Source organism: Coturnix japonica, chromosome 19 (assembly GCF_001577835.2).
Source record: "Coturnix japonica isolate 7356 chromosome 19, Coturnix japonica 2.1, whole genome shotgun sequence".
Lineage (NCBI taxonomy): Eukaryota > Metazoa > Chordata > Aves > Galliformes > Phasianidae > Coturnix > Coturnix japonica.
Genome location: NC_029534.1, coordinates 1,800,154 through 1,826,260, shown reverse-complemented (window position 1 = coordinate 1,826,260; position 26,107 = coordinate 1,800,154). Strand labels below are relative to the sequence as shown.

The 26,107-nt window shown below is 45.6% G+C and overlaps 1 protein-coding gene across 1 annotated transcript in view; it reads right to left on the bottom strand.

Annotated features, from left to right (window-relative positions):
• CASTOR2 (cytosolic arginine sensor for mTORC1 subunit 2) overlaps positions 1–25,485 on the bottom strand; it is a 67,876-nt gene extending 42,391 nt beyond the window's left edge. The window contains exon 1 of the mRNA XM_015880921.2: positions 25,063–25,485. Within this exon, the coding sequence (XP_015736407.1) occupies positions 25,063–25,175 (113 nt within the window). The 5' untranslated portion in view covers positions 25,176–25,485. The remainder of the gene's footprint in view (positions 1–25,062) is intronic.
• Between the last annotated feature and the right edge of the window lie 622 nt (positions 25,486–26,107).

Genomic DNA, 26,107 nt, shown 5'->3' with positions numbered 1-26,107 from the left:
TCTGTCAGGAATTGCTTCCTCTTCATACTCAGCTTTCTATCATTAAACAAACAAGCACTCATTTTCTTTCATAGGATAACTAAGCAAGCATTGCTTTGGCAATGGAGATTTGAACAAATGCTACTTTCCCTTTAAATGACCTGGAGATCATTTGAAGGAGGGGACTGTATAGATGAAAGAAACAGATCTGTATGAGCCAAATTGTTTCGCCAGTTAAAAGAAATCTGATGTCCAGACCAACAGCATTGCACACACTGGAAAAAGTCTGCAGAGAGAATTAAGCAGCTATGCACATAAAAGAGAACAAATGGCAAAAAATAAACAAGGTGTGGGAGGGGGGTGAAGAGAAAGAGGCAATAGAGAGAGTAAAGGTTTCCAAGTACAGCTAGTTATGGCTTTAAAACATAACAATTGCACATTCTTGCATAGAAACACTCTTACTCTGATGCTTTTCAGTGTAGTGCCAGACCACAGTCTTGACACAAAGCAGCACTGTCTTGTTCTCTCGGGTCACCTATGTCCTTCTCAGCATCCAACCTGTGCTGGTGCATTTGGTTGTTCCTCCCCATGTGTAGGACCCTACACTTTCCCCCTGTTGGACCCCATAAGGTTCCTACCACCCAACCTTCAGCCTCACTGTCTGCCCATCTATCCCACACTTCCAAAGCTTATCTATGAGGATGTTAGGAGAGACAGTATCATAAGTCTTGCTGAGGTCAAGGTACATAACACACACCATTCTCTCATCTACCCATCTGGACATGACATCATAGAATGCTCACACATTGGTCAAGCAGGAAAAGGTGAATCTTCAGCAGCTTCACAGGGAACAGGAATTTTGCCACCAAGTTTAATGAGTGGAGGATTAGGCCATCAGGGGTGAAGGAAATCAGAGGCAAGAGCCTGTGATTCACTGGGCTGGAACAATCCTATCAAATGAGATCAATGCAATACCAGCTATGAGCCAGCCTCATGCTTCACTCCCAAGCACTGAATCGCTGTTACTGGTTTAACACCGCTAGCGTTCACGTCTGCTGCTCTTAGGGCACTTCTTGAACTTAAACGTCACAGAAAGTAAAGGCAAAAGAGCACAGAGCCATCACAAAGCCAACCAAAAAGGGCCCTGGATCCCCTCGGTTATACACAGAGTAGAAGGGAGAGATTAGATATTTGCTAATTGTGCTGGTGCTTGCAGCACTGCTCTAAACAGTGCAGTAGATCCCCCCCAAAATCAATGCAAAAACAAAAGGCGGCTCAAAGACTCCATCTCTCCTCCCATTTCCTCTTATTTCATTCTGCCCTTCTCAACATCTCAGATTACAGAAGCAACCCCAAGCCTGAAACACAGTTTATTTACTATCAGAACCGTAATATCTAACTTTCCCAACTGTCTCTGATGCATTTACCTTTATGGGACTGTGAATTGATGTTGTTTGTTGGGGTTTTTTTTCCCCTCTCCCCATGTGTCATACAAATAACATTTGAGAATGCAGAGCTGCCTCCTGCAGCACCCTCACAAGATTCCTGGGTAATTTTGCCCCTTTCTTGCCTTTCTACCTCAAAAACCCAAACAAACTCTGAGGAGGGCTGGCACTGTGGCACTTGGCTAACAAGCCCAGAAGCTCTGGTGCAAACGGAGCCCTTTCAAGTATGGAGTCGACGGAGTGGAGCACAACAACTAGAAAGCAATTAGAAGACTGCAAAGTTTGATTAAAAGAAAAAGGAGAGAGACTGAGCTACACAAAGCAGGTCTGCAGTGCTGGCTCAGCCCATGCTAACAGCCCCCAACAGCTTGGTTTTTAGCATGGAGAACTGCAGGGATGCCAGGCAAACAAGGAGAGCAGCAAGAGTCGATTCACCCAGACCACAGAACAATCTTTCAAAGGGCTGAAGTCCAACTTCAGCCAAAGCCTAGCGTGGTACTGAGCCCCCCTCCCCCAGTCCCCATCTGTCTGTGGGGCAGAACTGAGCCCATCCCCAGCACCCGTCCCACCACCCTCCCACCTGCCAGAGAATGAGGGGGAATGGGTTCATGAACCCCCTGAGCAGAAGACCCCAAAGCAAGAGCTGCTGCCCAGCTCTCTGTAACGGGCATTGCCCACATGCTCACCTTTCCCAGCTAAGGTCACTGCTTTAAGGACCAACACTGCCAAAGCATCACAATCCAGACTAGGCGCTACCACGCACAGCAAAAGAAGTTCCTGCGTTTCCATGGGGATAGCAGTGATTGCATGTTTAGAATACGAAGATACGGCAGCACACATGCTCAGCACCGAGTCCCCGATGGCAGAAGAGCCACAACACCCAGGAGCCAAGGAACAACAGATCACAGGGTTCCATCCAGGCTTCAGCATGGAGGCAGCGCTGCGTGCAGAGTGTGAGCTGATGGGAGAAGGTTCCTGCGGATTCATGTCTTGAGATCATAAAGCGATGCCTGAACTCCTCCCCGGATCTGCCTGATACAGAAATCCCAGCGGGAGCACTGCCACATCCAAAGCACTGCAAGTCCCTCGGCTCCTCCCTTCCCATTTCCTTGCGCTTACACATGGGCAGAGGGGCAAAACGCAGCCAGAGTCCCCAAAGCAGCCACTAAACCTCCATGGCATTGGGCCTCCAGTGTCTTTTCATGCTGGAAACAGAGCGAGGCAAAGGACTGCAGCACAACTCATAAAAATATACAACTTCTCAACCAACTACAGCACTCAGAGGCCATTTCTGCATGTGTTTATGTCAATATTTCTGCACCCTAACAGCACAGGGCAGGGATGGGGGATTGTTCCTCACGCAGCTGCACTTTTGTGCTAACGCCTTTATGAAAGCAAACAAGCCATTTATTGGCAACCCAAATGCACGCAGACACAAAGCGAAAGCATGCAGTTACAGCAGGCTTGATAAAATTAAACTCCCCAATGAATTTCAATTATATTCCTTCAACAGCTTAATAAATGGCAAGCTGAAACTACTGGCAAAAACAAAGTCATTTGACTGGTCACTGTAGCACATTTCTATGGCTTATGTAATTATACCCCCGTGGCAAGGCTGTAGCATTTGAAGTCCTTTTTTTTTTTTGAAGAAAGGGAAGAAATTAAAAACCAACCAATTACTGTGTGCTGGCCCAGAGCTTTGGGTACAAAGCTGTTTGCTGGCACACAGCCCACAGCAACCAGAGCAGGGGATAACTCATGTGAAATGCTGCCAGGGAAACATGGGGCCTGGAGCCTGCTCAGCACCATTCACCAGGCTTCCCAACAGCCCCTTCTGCTTTACCACCTGATATACGGGCAATGTGGGACGTGCATCCATTGCAAATGTACTTTACAAACACATCTTTGCATCTCCTTGAAGCAATCAGGTGTAAATTGCCATTAGCATCATCACTTTCATCTCCGCGCATGGACACAAAGGCAAAACCCACTTGCAGAGCCCAACTCAGAGCCACATTTAACATTAACATGGACACCCTTCTGTGCACAGCTGACACTCAGCCCCTTCACTCCCCCTATCTGCTCCTGTCATCCCTCTGCACTCCCAGTGCTGGAAGTGGAAAGTGGAAGCAGCTTGCAAGCTCCTGAATTAGAGCAGTGACCCCTGAAAACAGAGTCACAAGAGTGTGAATCTGCTTTCAAAGATAAAGCAGGCCTTGCTGCAGAATCAAGCAGCAAATCATTAGTGAACCCTGAAATGCAGCATTTAAGGCCAAAAAAACCCCATTCCGTTGCTTGACCCAGACCCCTTGCTTGTAGTGTCAGCATCACAGCAAAGCTGGGCTGCAGGGAACACACAGCAAAGGACACTGCACAAGAAGAATTTCCAGGAGCACCTTCAGAAGCTTTAGCAGGGAATACAAAGGGAAAACAACAAACCTCAGACTGACACACAGCAGATGATACGGGACCAGGGGGCAGGAGAGCATCACACCTATCTCAGAACTGCCTTCAGCCACTGCAAAGCCCTCCCAGCCCTGTGCTGACAAGCAGCCAAGGCACCAGGCAGTTGTCAGCTGCAGAGTCGCTGCTCACCGCTTCCCTTCCCAGACTACAGCTGTTGAGTCATAAACATCAGCATAATTAGAAAGAAGTAGAAAACACACAAACAAATCTAACAGCCCGGGTGACAACGGCGGCACTGAGAGATGCTGGTCCTGCAGTTGTTTTGTGCTTGGTGTTGTCCCAAAGCTGTGCTGGAGGATGATAATATGGGTGGTGGGAGATGCATCCCACGTGTGCCCCTTAACAAAGCTACCACTGCACAGTGAGCAAACCCGCTTGCCTAGACAGACACAGCAATGAAGGTTAGAGATGGAAGAACATCTATCCTGCTTTGCCAAGCAGGGAAGGAAGATGGAGAAATGAAGGCCAGAAATGCCAGTTCTTGGCTTCAGGGAAGGTTCTGCTGCCCAAAGATGCTCTTTAAAGCCATCAAGCAGCTACAGAGACGGTACCACAGCTGAACAGCAGTCTTTGCAGTGCTGACTCCCTCCTTGCATCGTGAAGGCTGCAGGAGACCTCACCAAAAACCCATTGGTTTGTTGCCATTAGGAGATGTATAGTTTGGAAGGAAGAACTACACTTGGGCCTCTGCCTGCTGTGCTGGGAGGGAACTCTGGCTGTGGGGAGCTGGGAGCTGCCTCTCCACCTCCAAATCCCACTTACAATGGGAGAAAATGCTGTGCTTGCACGTAGCCATTATTTAGTAATGACAATAAAATCCCAGCTGAGCCACAGAGGAGGCCCACAAGGAGAGCAATTTTTTCCCTACCTGTGCAGTGAATAAACTGTGTAATTCTACACTCCTCCCCCCCATAGATGTGTTGTTATACATTTAAGCAGTGTTGCTACAGAACCATGATTAGAGCTCGAAATATGGTACTCGTGTTTATTGCAGCACTTCAAGAGCTGCACTCCAGCATACACTGATAGAGACACCAAAACCCACTTTGTGACCCTGAGGACAGCAGGTCTGGCATTGCAGCAGATCAAATGGCTGCATGCTGTCGTGCAGCTTTGTGCATGGAGTGCTACAAGAAGTTCATGCTTGCAACACTGCCTGGGATGGAAGACAGAGAACATAGCCACGTAGCAAAGGGAAGCACTCACTTCTTAATATGACTTTGCTGCTACTCACTGATTCAGTCACATACCAACAAGGATTTCCAGCTACCACGTGCAACACATTCATGCACTTGTGCATAACACTCCCCACTATGGCAATAAATACAAGGCACGGTAATCCAAGCTTTCTTGCAACCTGATCTATAAAAAGCAGCTGGCTTCCCATCCCTCTCCCAACACTACCTTGGGTTTCCTGATACTCTTGGAAACCTAACAGGGTTTTTATTGATCAAGTTGGCATTAGGTAGCTATAAACATGAATTCCAGCCTACCTCTCTAAACACTGCTTACAAGGTCAACATCTCCCATCTGCCCTTCTTCCTGCCCTCCAAAACAAACAACAAACACAAACTTTCTTTAGCCCCTCTGAGCTTTTGGAAGCTACCAAGCATAAAATTACTACCTAGCTGTATACTCTGCTTAAATACCTTTGGCCAACACAGCGGTAGAAAACAAGCCATACTGAGAGGCACCTGAATGCAGATTAAATAAACAAGGGTAAACTTCCTATTTGCAACCAAAACAGAGCAGAACAACACGACCAGTTCTTGTTTTGCAGACACATCCTTACTCCCTCTCCCGAAATGTTGCTGGTCAGACCATATATTGAAGGCATCCATTTCAGAAACAACATCATCACATGCTGCCTCCATTTTAGTAAGCCTCACTCACCTGTAGTGAAAGCATGGGATGGCAGGATGGTGGGAGCATCTCAGCCCCATACCCTACTGCCATAACACCAGGAGACACAGCTCTGCCCCAGACCTTGATGCTCTGTGAATTCTAACACGCTCACCCTAAAGGGGAAGGGAATCCCACTGCAGTGGCACAGATGTTAACACATCCAGTCTTAGTTCCTGAGATTCATGCCATACTTCTATCCATTGTTGTGAACCACTTTTTCCCTTGGACCTTCACACCTTCAGATTAATCTTCTACAGCCAAGCCAAGGCCAGATACAGAGGCCATAATTCTTCCCCACGCCATGGAGTTGCATGCACTCTTCATGTACAATCAGCAACGTAAGGGCTGAGTCCTATTTTTTCTGCTCTGAAATCCTTATGCTGGAATGCAGCCCCACTTCGGGTACAAGGTCACTGTAGCCAGATCCAAAAGCTTGGCAGAAAGAGCTACACATGGGCTGCTCTGCAGTGGGTTTGTCCCTCATGCACCCATCGGCTGCCTTGCTTTCAGAAACACAGAACTGCTTGTGCAGTGTTGCATTGCTGAAGGAATACTTTTTATTATTTATGGCATGTTTTTCTCAGGGAGATATATATTCAAGCTTGAGTATAACCTTAAAAGTAGGCTGAGAGTACATCAGGGAGTATGAATGAGTTGAGCTAATGACTTGCTCAGATTCAACCTCTGCTTTCTGCACCGTTTGTTGAGGGAATAAGTTGCTCCTGTAACACAACTCGCTATCAGAGCATTTAACCTGGACACGTTGCCTCCTCCCTGAAGTCCACACACAAGTGTTCTGGGGTCTGCACATGGCTGTAATAGCAGGCAATTCATCAATAACCTCTCCTTCTCAGGTCCTCGAGGAGTATTTACCCAACTCTCAGGTAAATGAGGCAAGACAGAGCACGTCTTGTTCCCAGAACCAGCCCCTCTCTATCAAGTGCTAGACACATTTGCAGAAAAACAAATTAGAGCATGTTAAAACACTTCACTTAATTAAAAATAAACCTAGCAGTATCACAAAGGTAAAAGTAATTCAACGCTTTGGTTAAACACTGAAAACAGAGCTGCAGTCTGCGAGCTCACTCTGTGCATACCAAATGCTTTCCTTTTCGAGCATACTAATGGAGCAAAGAGAAAAGTGATTTGAATTGGCTTTTAAGTCATAAAATATATGCTGTAAGTACCCAACCAAAACCAGCTGGACAGAACCGGAGGTGGTGGAAGGCCCATCCTTGGAGACATTCAAGGTCAGGCTGGATGGGCTCTGAGCACCTGATGGAGGTGGGGGTATCCCTGTTAACTGCAGCAATTTGGACCAGATGACCATAAAGGGTCCCTTCCAACTCAAATCATTCTGTAATTATCAATATTTTGGATTTCCAAGGAAAAAAAAACCAACCAAGCAAACCAAGACAACTGCAGATTTCTTCCTTTCTGTCTGGTCTGCCTTTTCTCCAGCCCTACAAATTACTATGCTTTCGTTAACTTCCTTAAGAAAACCCATTAAAAGTTATTAAGAAGAACAAAAAAAAGCAACAAAAGCACAAATTACTCATTTCTTGGCACTCGGTGGTAGGAATGCTCTGGGGAGATAGAAGCATAGCTTCAGTTTTCACATTAATACGCCTGCTTTAAGGTGGTAAAGTCCATTGCTTTGGACAGCTTTTACTCATTTCATTTTTACTGTTACCACTTGATGCCAAAATGCATTTTTTCCTGAAGATTTATGGACTCGCATCGCCAAACCCAAATGCATTTTCACCACTGAACGCAACGGAAACAGGATCTAGGCCGCAGTGCTAAGCCTATCTATGTCCAGTTATTCCAAGAACACAAATTAATGCTGAAGCATCCATCTGGCATAACAGATTGGTTGGTGCACTTTGTCCTCCGCTAATTAATCGATTAGTTCTACTGGGTAATGAGAGATTCCCCCCAGTATTCTGGTCTGGGAGGACGGGTGGGTTGAACCAGGCCCATGAGCAGGACTTGAGCTGCTGGGGGCTCACAGGTATTTTTATAAGGGCTTTCACAGACATTTATATGCACGTGAATGATTCTTAAAATATAAAAATATATAGAATTATACATATAAGCATTTACTGTGTTCATTTTTGGGCCTTTCACTCCAAGTTGAGGCTCTGGTTGTTTGGGTAAGCTAACAAGTGCAACCTCAGAGCAGGCTTAAGGATTCCTCACAATCTAACTATGTCATTAAAATATTCTCTGACTTTCCCAATGACATTCAGGTCTCAGTGATCTGAGATGGTCCTAAGGGCTGGGACCATCTCTCTTACTGCAAAGCTCCTTCTCACACTCCAGGGCAGTACAGACAAAAACAAAGTGTAAGTCTCTGGAAAACAGATACCTCGCAAGCCAGTGAAATACTCATCAAAATAGAAAGCTGATTCAACGCTGTAACAATGCAGTAAACATCCCAGTTCATTGCTACAGGCCCACTGCTTCTTTGTGCAGGGTTTGACTGCTGAGAGGGCATGCGAAAAACAGTCTATTTTGGGGAGAAGGGAAATGCTCTCTGAACCTGTGCACAGCTTTAAAAATACCTGCTGTCAAAAAAACAGGGGCTTTCAAGTGTTTGGCATCACAAAGCTGCCTCACACTGCCCAGTGAAGGATGTGGGGAAGAGGAAATACTTGGGATGTATGCTCACAAACAATATGAAAATTGCCTTAGAAGCAGGGATTTCATTGAAGCTACTGTGCTGGGAGCACTTATGAGCTGCTCTCATAACCCAAAGGTGTGCAACCACGTATCATCTGAGCACAAGTAATACAGATGGACTAATTACCCTTTAACTGCACAGGCTCAATACTTGCAACGGTGGCTATTTCAAAGGTAAAAGGGTCTGGAACCACTCTTCCAGGATGAGTTGCCAATAGATGCCCTTGGCTAAACACGTTGATCAAGTACCAAGAAACCACATCCCTGCAGTTTCCCATGCAGGAAATTCCAGACTTAGTCAAAACTTGGCTTGAGACAAGAAATAAAAGCTCTTCAAGTTCAGATGTCAAATAAGTCTTCTGAGCAGGATCGTTTATACAGTCATAAGTATTTAGTTTAAGCCTCTATCATGAGAGCCACGTATTTATTATTCCTATCTCAAAGGCAATTTATCAGTCCTCCCCCTCCTCCAAAGCCTCCCAAACAGTTTTCTCTTTATATATTCACACCCAGAGCTTATTCCAAGTTCTTTTGGGTAGCAGGGAAGAGGACACAGCTGGAGATGAGAGAGAATTACCATCTGCAAAAGCAGTGGATCACATTCAAGTGAACGATCTCCACAAATCTAGAGAGAGAACTGCTGAGGTACTGCAGCTGTGGAACACACCACTCACCTCTCCTACCTCCTGCACAACACCGGGCCATCATTCATTGCAAAGTGGTTAAGAAAGCAAGCATCATTCCCTCAAATCTTTACCCAGAATAACATGATGGTGCAAGACCAAGCAGAAGAAATAAATAGTTTCAGGCTTGTTTGCAGATAAATCTCAACTGAAAATCTGGCTACTAATCAGAGAAAAAATATATATATACACATACTGAATACATTTAAATAAATCTCAACTTTTAAAGCAGTCTTCCTATTTGCTGGGGCCTAACCTTCTGGGATATGTGGGGATGCTGTTCCTGAAAATGGCATGCCCGACCCACACCTACCTCACACAGGTGTTCTGTGGCTTAACCACTCTTAATGAAATGCTGCTGGTCCTCTGACAGCTATTCCTATTCAGAGTTGGTGGTAATGCTGCTCCTAAAATATCTGGCTGGTTATGAGAGGTCTCCATACAGCAAGTTCTTGAACCTACATGGTGAATACATGGCACTACCTAGGCTGGAAGCGACCGAGCAGAAGCCCAGCAATGCAGTCTGCACATCTTCAGTGCTCAAATTCCATACAGCAATAATCAAAAAAAGATCATTTCCCGTAGCAACCTGGAGAAGCCACTCCAACAAGCCCAATGCATCGCATTCTTTCCATTTGGCCTCTGGCAAGTCTCTGCCTGTTTGAACAGATGCCATCAGGACTTGTCCACGTCGTGCTGTGCTGGGTTTTTTTTTTCCCTACTCATTCTACCCTTCTTCGGCTTAAAAGAATGAACCAGCTTTTACAGCCACACAACAGAGTCTGTCCATTTGGGTAAGATCTGTGCCTGTCTTTAGCTGATGATACTGTTACACACTTGTGCTTAAAAAACAAAAAACAGAAAAATAAACAACAGCAACAACTACAAAAATACACTCAGTTTCCTTACAGAACCATAGGATATTGGAAAGGACCTTAATCACAGAATGGCCCAGGTTGGAAGGGACCTCAAGGATCATGAATATCCAACCCCCCACCACAGGCAGGGCCAGCAACCTCCCCATCTACCAGACCATGTTGCCCAGGGTCCCATCCAACCTGGCCTTGAACCCTCCAGGGACGGGACCTTAAAGATCATCAAGTCCAACCACAACCTTATCTTTTAATTCTCAAAGGTTTGGGATTTGACTCAGAAAGAAACCCACTGTTGCCAATCTTCTTGTTCTGCTGTCATTGACCCCATCACGTGAGTTGTTTGGGTTGTTTTTAACTGCAGATTATAAAAATAGATCACATGAAGCTCATAGTTATGTATTTTAGGCATCTGAACAAGAGGAAAAAAAAAGGTAAACCTGATACATGTGTAACTAAAGAGGCTCAGATTGGCATATCAGTAAGAATAATGCAATTCCTATTAAAAATAAATCAAGATTTTAAAATGAATGTCATTGTTTTGACTGTGTATGTATAGCAGATCTGCGTGAAAACATTTGAATCCATTTGAATCCATCTATCCTGTGTTTTTACTCCAGATTCCAATGAAAATGGCCACAGGCATGAGCAGGTTGTGCAAACTCACTTGCTACAAAGCTTGTGCCACTGATTCCATTAATTTCTTAACACACCTTTCATGCATCTTGCTGAAAAAGTCTTGAGGAATATCAAACACTTGATATTCCTTCTACAGGAAGCTTCTATTTCTGACAAGCATTCAAGGAACTGCAATCCCTCTGTACCAATTGCTTTAGATGGCTCAGACCGCCTTGGACAAAACATTATCCTCAATGACACTCCACAGAACTCAGCTGCTTTCCAAAGCAGCCCTGTGCTTTTATCACTTTGGAATCCCACAGGACTGTCTCCAGAAGTACCACCCAGCTTTTCTCCTGCCAAAAAGGAGGGGACAAGCTTTGAAAAAGTTAATGAGTAAAGCTTGGAAGCAAACGAAGCTTGCAATTATACCACCACAAACAGGGTTATGGCCAGCCAGAAGAGAGAACTGGGGAACAGCTCCCCGCTCCCAACTCGCATTCCCCATTTATCAAGTTACTTAATCACATACCTAGGCAATAAATTTTAACTGAGTGACTCATGTGCTTGAAGTGAGGCATGCCTGCAGGCCCCCTGATGAACCCGGGATACTGGGAGCTATGCACATTGACCTTGTAGAAAAACAACCCACCTTATACAAAGCAAGGTAGCGTTGTTTCTTTCTTTCTTTTAATTGCTACTGTTAAAAAACAAGCACACCCTCCTGTGTGCAGCATCAACCCAAATATCAGATATTTATTGTCATATCGTGGTATTCCATCATTCCCTAAAAAACTCACCCACCAAAAAGCTGTTTTCTAAGCCGTGCCTTCAGTCAGTCCATGCAGATAACTGGCTGGACCATCAGCAGAAGTCTTAGATAAAAGCTGAACAACAGCTACTTTGATCAGAGGTGAAATGATTCCTGCCAGTCTTGTATTACACAAGCAATCCCAAGAGCTGATGTTCCCGTGGCTCTATTAAGGTAACAGCTGATGAGGACCATGAAAGCAATGACCTCTTCCTTGCCTAACTGCCCAGACAGCAGGCTGCCCTTCCTTACATCTGCATCTCTGTACAACACTGACACACATCCCCACTGAAACAATTTCCTAATGCTCCCAAGTTTCCTGCTGTAGTTCCCCCCCCCTTCTCAAATAAGAGAGAACATGAGAAAATAGGACATGGAGTAAACGTACAGCTTAATTACCTACAAGGCGATGGGTAATCAAAGCAAGCCAGGGTTCAAATCAAGACAAATACAATCTGACTTTTATATAAACATCAAATATCCACAGTTTACCCCTAATTACTAAAAGTACTCATTGCAGGCTGGATTTAACTGCATAATTAGCTCCAGTGAATACAAAAATGAACAGAAATCTGTGTCCATGCAGAGCTCTGCATTGGGAGCTCAGCTCCTAATGTTTTGTTGTCGTGTGTGCTATGACAAATGAATTTAAGTCTACCAAAGAATTCCATGGACCTCAATAAAGAAAAACCCAACACCCTTCCTCATTCTCTTTTGTAAAAGATTAAGTCCCGTGTTTTCATACTGAGAGGATGCAAGAAGGAAGTAATTAGCCCTCGTATCAAGCTTGAAAACAAAGCCCTAAATCATATGATACTCCAATGTCAGCAAAAGGAAATGAACATGAAATGAAAAAGTTCTGCCCCTGACTTTACCCACATAACCTGCCCCCGTTAAGGCCCTGTGAACCAAATATATGTAAAGCAATGGGATGGTGCTTACAGAGATAGAACAGACCCATCGCAGGCGAAAGCATGAAGCATTGCTACACTGACAAACGCTTCCTAAAAAGCAGAGGAAAAAAAACCCACTGCCGAGCTCTGGGGGCTCAGAACTACATTTAGAAGTAGGGGTGGGAAATTAATTGGAGGCCAATAAAAGCAGAGTTCACTGCAGATAATGATTTCCAGCTCTCTGGATTTATTGATAGCCATAGAACTGCCTGCTTTCTAGCTGAGCCAGAAGCTCACAGAGGGAAAGCAGCAGCACTTATCCCAGCACACAAAGCAACCGAGCCAGGTCCACGCTGTGCTGACCTTGCCATCTGGACATGTGGCAAGCCCAGAGCAGAGGCATTTCCAGCATTATCCTCTATAATCATGTAAAACTGTATTCTGATGAAAGAGGCCAAAAATCCCATGCTCCAAAGGCCCGGCTGATAACTGCCATCAATCAGTCCCATTCATGGATGCCAGGCTTCACACGGTGATGCCCACATTATCACTTCACAAACATTAACAGATTATCACAATTTCTGCACGAGGATGATTTTCATTCCTCCAGTCCTACTAAATGAGAGAAAAAGCAGCAGGTAAGAATCTGACCTCGTATCCCCAATGAATAACCAAAAGGGCTTTGTTAGGGGCTGCTATGTAGTCAGGATTAGGTCTGAATGATGTGCAGGAGGCTTTGCAATGAATTAGAGACCGAGCTAAGAATAAACATCAGGATCCTAGATTGTACCTGTGACACAAACAGGACCATAGGGCTCTGTTCTGCCCTGGTTTGAGACCACTGCCTCTGCCAGCACTGAGCTCTGGGGCACTGAACTGGGCTCTCATGGAACACATGGACACTTTGCTCAGGGATCTTCCAGCAGCTACAGTGCAATGGGCCCATGATGGAAACTAAAGAACAAAGGCTTTGGCCAGCCGAGCACAAGTGGCACTTCTTCATAACAACACAGTTTGGGCAGAACCAAACCCCTCTGAGGCCTGAGATGTATAAACACAAAGGATTCAAAAGGAGATTCCCCCAACTACGAAAATAAATACAACCCCTCCCACACGCCTTGACATAACAAGACTTTACAGGGCTAGCGGGAGCAAGCACAACAGTTATGATATGTTGAAACAAGCAGTGTCACTCATCCCTTGCCTCAGACGACAGATTGATGGATTGCCAGTGCAGAATTTGCAGACGATTTCAAAAGGCAGCAAAGCTGAAGACAAACTGTCAGCAGAGGGACCAAAATCCTTCTTTTTTTTTTATTAATATAAGCCAAAAGCAAACTCCAAAAGAACTAACCCTCATAAGTGCCCACAGAAAGCAGTGCTCTGCTTAGGAAAGGTGCAAAGGATGGCATTACTTAAGTGTCAGCAATCCAGACCAAGAAGAAGAGGTTAACACTAATAGAGAGCCATCAGGTACCTCTGATACCTCTGTTATTTCCATGCCCAATTGCAAGCCCAGCCATTAGTTTGGAGAAAGGTATGAGGGAAAATGGCATGAAAATGGCACTGCTTTTCTATATGTGGAAATGTATAGAGAAAGTCTATATATATGTATATACATATGTGTACATATACATGCACACAAACCTTTCAGGAGGAGATGTCACTTAGCTAAACAGGTCCATGGGTAATAAACTATATATACTATATAGTTTATATATACTACCAAAAGCTTAATAGAGGCTGTAACTTCAAACCTGTACTGAAGTTGAGTTAGTTTAATAGCACCGTTGCATGCCATGATGGTAGGCCAAGACGAAGGAAGCTGGATGCTTTTTTCCCAGAAACCTCAACCATTCTGATGTTCAATTTGTGACAACAGAAGTCTACAGGACTTACACTTACAATGGAGCCTCTTACACCAGTTTTTCAGCTTGGGCTCCAGCTCGCTGCAATCAATGCAAAGAAACTCGCTGTCTTTGCCAGGTGCAGAATTGGGTTAACAGGGCAGATCCATAACAAAGTAATTGGCTCAGATATTGACATTTATACTCTTGTACCTGTAGGCATGAGGAAGGGAGAAAAGAAACAGCTTCTGCGTGAGAAAACTCTGGTCAAGCATAACCTGAAAATCAGCTGTATTTCAGTGCAGGTAGGGAGGTAAGTGCCATTTGTTAGCCCTACAGCAACCAAAGGCAACAAAACAGGACATGTCTGCAGTAGGAACAACCTGAGCAACTGCCATTTGTTTTCAGACGAAGGCAGCAAACTGCTGGTTGAGTGGGAAACTTTCATATGGGAGAGACAGACCCACCTGTAAGCTTCAGGTATTTCCTTACTATGAAACCAGACCTTGGGTATGAGAGAGATTTACTCAGCACTTTTCCCACCTCTTGATGCCAGAAATCATGAATTCATTTGAAGCATGCAGAAAACTAAGCCTCTAAAGTGACCATCATTTCACAACAACTCGATCTTTTCTGTCTATTAGCAGAGGCTGGATTTCAGTCCCTCAATACTACATACAAAGGCCTCTATCACACGAACTAAATCTCCAATAATTGACAAGAATAGATGCGGCCAACTGCTTTCTCATATGGTTCGGAGATATTGCAGTCAGGCAGCATCTTCTCAAAACACAACGAGAGATGACACTTCATCAGACAACAGAGATGTGCCAGGCAATAAATCTTGCAGCAGAAGGCTCCTTCCTATTTTAATTCTGGTCGTCACCAGCGGAGAGATACAATTGTCTTTCTCAAGCTACAACAGACAGAAGAGAAGGGAAGCCAAAGCAAACACCCCAAACAACCCAACGCACTGAAATACTCAGGATTTCATGTAAATCCCAGCGTACTCATTTTGACCTAATAAAAATAGCCCACCCCACTGTTTGCACAATCCCTGAGCTCAGTGGATATTATCCCTACAGCTGCCTGCGTTACTCAGAGCAGCAAGGAGGCTTGTTTCATTCGGGCACATCCATCTGTTTCCCCCTTTCCTTTTCTCAGATGCATCATTTCAGCCCAAAGGATAGACCCGCATTGAGACCTCCCCCCACTGTTACACTGCTGACCGAGGGTGGGGGTCCCAATAGCTCTGACATTTTGCTCCATGGGAAGATCTGTCCACCTAAAGAGGAAAAAGGCAAATAGAGCCTCTTCTGCAGCACTCCACAAGAGTGGTTTTCATTTGGTCTCTGGCCATTGCAGCTGCCAAAAGGCTCTCGTGTATGCAGCAGCACAGGTTGGCATGGACTACAAAAACCCACCTAAAAGCAGGGCTGACATTTGGTCATCCAGCCCATCCCAGGCTGTGCTGAGCTGGTTACAGCACCAGATTTACCCAAGCTGTAGTCTAAAGCTATAGATGCATTACTGCTGGGTGGATTAATCTTCAGATAGGAAGTTTTGCTTTCCATCCACAGCCACATACCCAGGCAACACCAAAGCACGACCCCAAACTCCATTGCCCTGACCCCCCTTCCCTGCCCTTCAGCTGCACAGCACAGCCAGACTGTAAGAAAACAAGCAATAAAAGGCAGAGCCAGAAGAATTTAAAGCGTTACCTCTTAAAGAAAAGACGTGGATGTATTATCCAGTGCAACGTATTTGAGTATCAGTGGCCACTGTTCCTTTAGAACAAATGCTCAGAAATAGCTCCTTCTGTGCTGGCTGCTGACAAACAGCCCCCTGACAAGGAGCCAACGCACTCAGGGAGGATATACAGCCTACTGGGAGCAGGACTTACACCATCCTGCTTCTCCCACAGCTCTCTGCCTGCATGGGGGTAAATCACTTCACCATCCTGTGCCTAAACTCCATGTCTTGTAGCAGGGATTATCACTCTTTGCTATTACTGAGCTACTCAGCAGTGATGGACACGAGTCCAGGCGGAAAACTGCCCCTCCATCCCCAAATGCTTTACAGAAAAGCAATGTTCATAAAGAAAAGCAGATTTCAGATTCGGTTCCTCCAGTAGTTACTACAAAGAAAAGCAATTTAACAAAGAATCCACAACACAACCTGACGACGTCCTTTCAAGCTCAGGCTTTTAACCCCACACTTAAAACAACCCCCCCCCTCCCCCCTAAACGTGTGATCACACCCAAGACAGAAAAGAAGAACAAAAAAGGTGGGCGACGTTGTTCCTTCTGAGCAAAGGGAAACCAAAATTACAGCGTATTCCATTTGCCAGTTTTATAGGTGATGTGACAGGTCCTCAGTTCATGGCGGGGCAGACGGAGAACAGAATGATTAGCAGGGTGTGATGACAGTGATGGCTGGCTGGTTCCTGGAGAGCTGATAAGTTATTAAGCTAAACAATGCGTCGCTATTATGAGCAAGTCAGTGCGCTAACTGTAATTTCCTTGAAAGCTGAGCGGTGCATGATTATACTTGTCCACTCAGACTCCCTGCTGGCAGCTCCGCATTCTGCCATTGTTCTGAGCTCTGCAGCCTGCCCAGCGCCTGAAAATGGATTCTTCACATTCAGCCTCCACGGTGGCAGCTGTCATCTGAAGGGGATCGGGAAGAGAGACGTCCTCCATCCCGAAGCACAGCTATTAGAGCCCCTTAAAGCATGTGGTTTTGTTTGGTAGCACAGGCTACCCTCAATTGAGGCAATTCCCATTTAAATGGTGCTCTGCCTCTGGAATAACATATGTACATATGTATTATGTGTGTACACTTGTATACATGCGTTTCCTTAACACACACATACACAAACACAAGCATACAAGTACTTTCCTGTTTCCTTTACGACGTTCAGGAAGCCCGCTGTTATTAACAGCTCAGATGGACACCTTTCAACTCAACATATAGGTGAAGACAACAGAGCAAGCTTTCACTAATGGACCTATACAAACCAGGGCCTGAAAAGGCAAGCAAAAACGAAGGCAGAAGCAGCAAGACGAGGAAGGACTCCCATTCTAATTACCCCAACCAACTCTCAGCAACTCACATTGGATTTGATATTAAGTGAGCGTTAAGAGGGAAGCAAACTTGACACCAGGTACATCCCACAAGTGCTTAAAAGGTTCCAACCTGTTTTAAACACTGCTTTATGGAAGACTCGTCCTTCTTCTCTGTGCTGATCCTGGAAGGAATACATAATCTGTCGTATGTTTAAACAAGCCAAGGGAAAAGCACCGCTCTATTCTGAAACCAGGAGCTGTTCTATTCCTGTCACTGAGCTCTTTCAAACACAAGTGAAAGGGAAAAAAAAAAAGCATTACTGTTGGAATTAAGAACACAAAAGGAGCAAATGTAATATTCAAAGCATAGCGGTAATACGTGTAAGCTGTGCCTGGGTATCCTATGAGTTTGGAAAAGCCATTACTACATTACTCACACCTTTACGTGTTCATTTTAATCCCTACAAGACGACTCAACCATCAGATAGGTAATAAAGGTTAAAAAGTCCAACTGTGAGAGCCCCAAAGGAGACGAGCAGCAATAACATGCCATGGAAGCCTCTCAGACATGGATTAACAGCCACAGATGTGCGTAACAAGATACACTATGAACACAGAAGAAAACGAACACAAAGCTTGCACTTTGTATATCACATTAGGACACCAACCTGACACAAAACATTTTACACATACATGCTATTTGCTGACTTTTTCCCCCTCTCTCGGTAAGCAGGTCATTATCACTTCTACAATGAGACACCCACTGAAAATACACTGCTTTGCAAGCCCATCAGAAGCTAATAGATAACCATATTGTTCTGAGACTATTTCATATTTAAATCATTGCCGGAGATTACAATTCAGCCACCATCTGAACGAACAAAGCCATTCAGACGGGTCCAGGATGCACAAAGTCTTTTTATATTAATCATTCCGGGCTGATTTCACACTCTTGTGCAAAAGGGGAAGGATTTTTGGCCTATGACAGCACAAGAGCAACCACGGGACAGCTCAGCAACCCAGCACAAACCTCTCTGCCTTTGGATCATGCACAGAGCTGCAGCTCAGTGATGGGCAATGGGATGAGGCACAAGTGACTGCACAACAGGAATGATGAGGGACATGCAGAAACACAGAGAGAAACCCAATAGGAGCACAAAGACCATAGAGAAAACTCTTCCTCATAATGTGGTTTCATGGCATGACCACTGCTAAAGAAAGATTGCAGGAGCTGTATCATAACTAAAGCACAGCTCTTCCTGTAGAGCATCCACAACACAGCGCTGGATGTTGAGTCAAACCAGAATACAGCTGGACTCCAGGCCAATCTAACGCTTTCCCTTACTTATATCAAGGACATAAATTAACCTTCCACATAGAGGAACAATAAAGCAACACAGCACACAGTCAGCCCTCCATACTGAGGGATCTCTCCAAAGCTGAGAGGTTGTGTAACCCCAGTCCCACGTTAGTCTATGCAGTGTTGAGAGGTTAATTCTGACCTGCCCACTTGAGAGCGAAGCAGTTGGGACTTGAGAACAAGCGGATGGATTTCATTTGACCATCAACACGTCTGATTTGAAGATACCTGAAATTGTTTTTGGGGCGATGACATCTGAGGTGTAAGACTAATAATTATCGAAGGAAGTGTATTTATTGCCTAAACCACACAGCACACGAAACAAGGCAATTGAGGAGGAATGGGTGACATGGCAACTGGAACCGGTCCATTTACGCAATAAGCCAGATTTTGACAGCAAGAGCATCTTCTACAAAGAGAATGTTTTCTCATTGCTTAATTACTCTGTTTAGCTCAGAACGATCACTGGTTCATTCTGGGTTGAGGAACATATTAGGAACTGAAAATGCAAGCAGGTCTCTGTTTGTTTGTTTGCTTTTCCTCCTGTCCAGCTCTGCAGACCCAACTGCCCCATGTCTTGACACAGGCAGTCTCATGTCACTGTCAGTTCAGTTTGTTCAGCTCAGATCACACTAAGTTGCTTAGCCATAAACACTGAATAGGTTCGGATATGTTTCTAAGCGCTCAGCACATTTGCTTTTGTTTATTACTTAAAAAACAGCAAATAAAAAAGCTTGTTTGTTACCCCATTAAACTCGAGCTTCCAATTTCCACCCAAAAGCTGCTCGGAAAAGATCACAACTGAAAGATTAATCAGGTAATAAATAAGTCATCCATCATTTTCAAAATGTAAAGACTGAGTAAATCTATGTAAATGCATACAGCTGCTTAGGTGCGTGCAGAGTATCTCTCATCATTAAGAACAATCTTTTCCCTTTTTGCTGAGACCGTATTTATTTGCAAGGGAGCGCCTCAGAGTTATCAAGAAAGGAGAGTTGATCTTTGTTTAGGAGAAGGGATAGAAACTATGTGTGTTAAGGACGATTAACACGGGCCATCGCCATTGAGGTCCCTAAGCCAACTGCAACCAAGTCTCTCTCTATGACAGGATACGTTCTATGGCATAATACAGCATTGAATACACTACTAAGCACAGAAGTAGGATAAGTATTCAGGCATCACCAAAACCAGAGCGTAGTATTACCCAGATTCTCTGACACGGTGCTTCTATAAAGCCCAAACAGAAAAGGATGGGAAGAAAGTCACACCTCCACTTTAACTGTCCTATCCATACCAAAACCTGTAAATCTCCCCCCTCCAAGCTTTAGAAGCCCCCCCAGCATCTTTTCTGTATAAATCCACATATTTTAATACTTCATATAACATCCTAAGGTTGCATTTTGCTCTATCCTTATGTTGTGCAGCCTGCAACTCATTATGACATCTCCAGCATCCTCTCTGACCGAGATGCTAAACCCAAGCTGAGCTCAGGGGGAGCGATCTTTTCCACTTTGCAAGCATGGAATCATTGAGGTTGGAAAGATGGCTGAGACCATCCAGTCCAAGCACTGATGGCAACTGCAACTTACAGGCTTTGCTCTGTTGATGCTGCAATGAATGGAGTTATTTCCTCAGATTCCTGTTGTATAATCCTTCCTTCACCAGCCCTCAGCTATCAGCAGATCAGAGCTGGAGTTTACTCTGGAGTTGGCAGTAAACAAAAGAACAAATCTGCACTGTTTTCCCCCCTGAAAAAAGGGATTGTAGCCCTTGTCCACACGCATTAGAATACGCAGGACGATTAAGGAGCTGTGTATTAGATAAATGAGGTAGTGTGCTCAACAGATTAAAAACAAAAAGTCGAATTAAGTGGAAAGATTTACATATTTATAGAGCACAAGCAAGGCATTGTCAAATAGGTTCAGCCATCAAACGGGGCCTAATTTAACTTATAACTCAGTGGTTGGAACTGCCTGTGGATTCAAACTATTGTGTTAATGAACAACTCGACTGCTCTGCTCCTTCCTGATGACAAATGCCCAGCTGTCACACTTGCCCTAACAGACCCGAAGCACCAAGATGGCAAAGGGAGCCATGCAGGAAAGCCACATCTTCCATTTAAATACTGACTTCCATCCTAAAGTAATAAATACTAAGCTGAAGGGAGTTTTGATGAGTTGTACCCTCAGTTGATGCCCTGTGTCTGTGCAATATCACTAGCAAAGGATGGAAACAGCTTAGCATTGGAAATGAGGAACAACCACCACTCCACTACAACAGCAGCCAGGTGTGGTTTGATCCAGAGTTGCTGTTCTGCCTTTGGAATCCCATCTGGTTCGCTGGGATGGATGGCAGGGCAGGAGGAAAACAAAGCAGGGCCCCACCAGGTAGCCTGCCCACCAGGGGACGGAAAGAAAGGGAAATAATAACAGCATTTGAAGACGAACAATAAGAGACCACCAGGAAGGAAACCTGCTCTTTACAAGGCTCCGTGTATTAAAATAGTGCAGAATGTCCTCACAGCCCAGCGAGGACATCCAGCAGCCCAGAACACAAACTAAGGACACACACAATTCAAGATCTTATGCCCTTCATGAGGCTTCAACATAAACCATCTATTCTGTCCTTCTCATCCACTGGATTCTTACTGTGCTGACTGCCCACCAGCAAGCTCTGCAGCCCAAAGTGAAACCCAAAGTGGACCTATATTACAGCACCTCTGATTTCAGGGCAAGCAATCAGGGAATGGCAAACACTCATATTAACAGCAACACCACGTTGTTTCTCAATAGCAGTGTCAGTTCCTTACACACTACCAAGCAAAAGGGACATCACAAACTCAGCAAGAATAACAAACCTGGCTCCATTGCTTGTTCAAAGACAGAAGAAAATCCAGTTTGCTCTGCCCATTTATCACTCTTTACTTCTCACTGCACTCAGCTTCATCCTAACTATAACTTATCACTGTTAGAACTTAAGTAATACCTTTCTCTCTCAGGTACTTTAATTCCTTGGTTACCACCGAAGCATTATATTACAAGAGAGGGCAGGTTGTTTGGTAACTCATTGACCCCTGATGTTCAACAGTCCATCACAGTGTTACCCAGAAATCAGCAAGCAGGGGCTAATTATATTATATGGACACAGTGCTTAGAAGAACCCCGACCCCACTTTATTCTCCAGGACTCTCCACGTATATTTTGATGAACCCAAAAGAGAAGCTCAGGCTCACTTTACTCCTCCCTACCACACATACCAGTGGTTCAGAGCTATCCAAGTCCTCCCTCCCCATTCACTCTTTAATATAGTAAAAAGAGAATCATAGAATCATCATAGAATCATTGAGTGGCCTGGGTTGAAAAGGCCCACAGTGCTCATCCATTTCCAACCCCTTGCAATGTGCAGGGTCACCAACCACGAGACCAGGCTGCCCAGAGCCACATCCATCCTGGCCTTGAAAGCCTGCAGGGATGGGACAAAGAAACGTCCTTATGAGTGTTCTGACACCCACCAACACAACGCACACCTTCAGAACAGGCTGGAGATCCTCGACACTGAGGAACCCCCAAGTCAGTAAAGCACTACAAGGATCAAGAGGAAGATGAGTTAGATGCAAATTTCAGCATGCAACAACAAACGACATGGAGCTGATCCTCCACTAGGGTGCCTGGCAGAGCTACGATCAATAGGTTTGTGCTCATTTGCACAAGCAGAGCACTAGCAGCACAACTAAGCCGGAGTTTCACCATCAGTTACCACTGGACTGTCTGTCTTAAGGCACCTTTGCATAAAATGCAAAGTTGTTACGATTCAATGTGTTTTTCCTGCTGCTTTATTCACTGCTGCTCTCACCTTTTCACCTCGTTAACTGCTTTCTTGCTTCTGGCCATCGGAACTGTTCCAAAATTGTTGTTTTTCGCACAAAAATGAAATCAAATAGTGCCGTTGTAACAGAAGCTAAATTAAAAGGCTCGTGACATGAGCAGGGGCAGGCAAAGTAGTGAAAGGCCAACTAAAGAGAGGGGTATTTGTTACCGCTTCTTCCCGAGAGGATTAAGGAAAACAATTCAAGATTTCAACATTTATTCCAGCCCTTCTCCTTCGTGTATAAGGAAGTGAAAGAGATTCCAATACTCCTCCCAGATAAGAGCCTCTGTAAAACCAGAGCGTTTCCTAACACAAGGATACCAGCGATGTCATCGCAGCCTCTCTGGACTGCATCCATCCCACCGATCATTATTTCCTATGGGCAGCCCTGCAGCACAGATAAACACTGTTTAAGGTCTCAATGGGGAAAAGCACCGGTGGTAACTTTGAAAGCTCACCAGAAAAGAGCAGCAGGGACATGGGGCATCCTCCCCTTTTCCTTCCCACCCTCCCTTTTCATGCAGGGTGCTCAGGAGGGGATATTTACCTTGCTATGAATAAGCCGCCATCCCCAAGGTACTTCTTAAAGTGAGGGGGAATAGTGGGATCTGATGCATATACACCTCCTGGAGACCTACACCCTTCTCACACCACCAGGCTATGGGGTGGGCATCCTGTCTGTCCCAATTGCAGTACCAGCTTTCCTTCCTCTCTCCTAAACCTCCAAAAAAACCCAACCATTCCAAAGGGAAATAAACACGAGCTTCCCATGCCAAGCAAAACCATTCCACAGACAGTTTGCTTTTCTTGACCAGTCAGATCCTATGGAACTGCTGGTGGTGCACAGAAAGGGTCAGAGCCCATAGGAGCAGCAGTTGGGCATGGCTCTGATCTGAGTGCTGCATGCAAGAGGGGTTGGCACACCTGGAGCAATACTGCTGCCCTGAGCCCTCTCCAACACCAGAGATGAATTTAACACCGAACAAAAAAAAGATGAATGGCCATGAACTCAAAATACACAAATAAGTCAATGCCCCGCCAATGCCTCAGCCATAGAGACAGGTTTAAAGGTCTCCTTGCTGATGTGAATAGTGATACTTTATGCATTAGCACACACACCCCAGTCAGCAACTGCTTTTCAATTAGTAATGAAAAAACACATGAAAAAGAGCAATATCAGCCTGAAAAGCTTTGGGAACCCCATGGAGCACTTGGGGATGGCAGTAAACAAGGAGCTGATGTGCACACACTGCACAGCACTGAGCCGAATGGGATGAGCCCCAAATCAGAGTGAGATTTCAATGCATGAAGTTTAGCTGGAAGATAAGGGACCGTAATCAAATTACACCACAAATAGGTCCATTCATCCGTGAGCTTTATTGCACGGAGAGGATTGAATTACAGCCCGGGATAAAACAATTTCAAGGAATAAAAAAGGAAATTTATTAGCTATTTATTATTGTCCCGCTGCCAAAGAAAATTTCCCACCTTCGTCACTAGAATGCAATCTGAGGAGAAAGCTGAAATCCTAATTACCAGGCAGGAAAAACAAGAAGAGTTCGGGCTGTATTATTTACATTGCCATTCCTCTGTACTGAATAGAGCCACAAAGTCAACCAGCCGAGGGAAGCCAAGAGAAGAAGCATTTGCAATTCCAGTTGTTTTGCTGGGGAAGGCCCAGGCGCTCAGATACACACAAGGAATAGGGACAGAGTGATGAGCTTTTCCTCCCCTTTAAGAAAGGAAAATTCCTCCCGGTGCCTTCCACTACATTTGCTTTTCTTTCCTTCCCTCTCTCCAGCTATCCCAACAGCACGGCTTTTACACAGGGCCAAGTGCAAGGTGGGCATTTCCAACCCCCTCCATCCCCCCCCCCATCCCACCACCCCCTTCCATCCATTTGGCAGCGTTGAAGAATCGCCTCGTAAAGGCAAACGAGGCTTTTGGAATAAGCGCTGTAAGCAACAACAACCCGAAAGGAGAAAGGGGGGGGGGGGGGAGGAGGAAAGGGGAAAAAAAAAGGATAAAAAAAGCAAAGCAGCACCACTCCTCCCGCTGCTGCCGCTGTGTTGTCCCTTTGTTGTTCGGCCCCCACCTGTTCCCAACCCGGGCCGAACAAATGGGACCCAGAAGGGGTCGACCCGATGTGACTGCGGGACCCCAACTCCAGCTCTGAGCCCTGGGATGGGATGGGGACGGAGCGCTGCGGGGAGCACCCAGCGGGCTGCTGCACCCCCCACCCCCAACAAACCCTACCCTATGGATAAGCTGCCCCCTTCCTTAAACCCCTTCCTCCTTGCACGGCCGGCTGCCCCCCTCCTCACCCCCCCAACCCCTTTATATAGGCTGGGTACCCCCCGCCCCATCTCAATGGGGGTGACCCCTCAACCCCTTGCAGGAAGCTGAGCACCCCCCATCCTTACAGCACCAGGGTCCCCCCCCGCCCCCTCGCACCCCGCAGGACGGAGCTGCCCCCACCCCATAACGCTGCCCAGTGCCCCATACAACAAATAGGACCCCCCGACCAGGACAGCCCCCCCACTGCCCCATCCCTGGCACCTACCTCGTCTTGGAGGACAGGAAAGCAAGTTTGATTAATCCATAGGTAAACAACTGGATGCTCTCCTTGGCTATGCTGGCCACTCTGAGCCTGTGCTCTAAGATGTGCAGTTCCATCTTTTCCTCTTTCTCATTTGTAGTTCATCTATCCCCGAGGTTTATCTTGTGTTTTTTGAATGGGGAGGAGAGGGGGGGGGCTGTTATTGTCGCTGCCTTGTTGGTGGTTGTTGTTTTTGGTAGGGTATTTTTTTCACCCCCCTCTTATTTTTTACCCTCTTTTCTCCCTTCTACCCGGCTCTTTCTCCCCCTACCCGGTTCCTGGGGTGGGGATGATGGTGCCGAAGTTGCGGAGCGGAGCCGGGCAGAGCAGCTGGGCTCGCTGAACAAACAACTTGCCACTCAAACCCGTCGCACAGCGCATGCGCAGCGCCCCGCCGCATGTCGGGCCTTGGAGTCCGCGCCGCCGCGGGACGGGAGCGGGCGGGACCTATCGGAACCAGCCTCATCTTTCTTTTTCTTCTTCTTAATGTTAATCTTCCGGCTTTATTTCTAACGCTTCCTCTTTCCTTTTCTTTTCTTTTGTTCTTTTATTCCTTTTCCTCGCTGCTTCTTTCCCCTTTTGATTGTTATTTTTATTAAATTACCCTTTGACTATGGGTGGCATGCAGGGTCCTTCTCCATCCTTCTCCACCCGAATTCCCATCATAAACAAACATTCTCCTCTCATCCGGTTCATTCTCCTGTGCTTCTAATACGCAGCCTGCATCAGTTTCCCTCCAAAGTAATAAAGGGAGTGATAAGAAAGAACAAGACAGGTTCCTTATCAGGGTCAGCTGTAATAGGACAAGGGAAAATGGTTTCAAACTAGAAGAGGGGAGATTAGGATTGGATACAAGAAAAAAGTTCTCTATAATAAGGATGGTCAGGCATTGGCATGGGCTTCCCAAGGGTGTGGTGGATGCACCATCCTTAGAGACACCCAAGATCAGGCTGGAGGGTCTCTGAGCATCTGATGGAGCTGTGGGTGCCCCTGTGCAATGCAGGGAGTG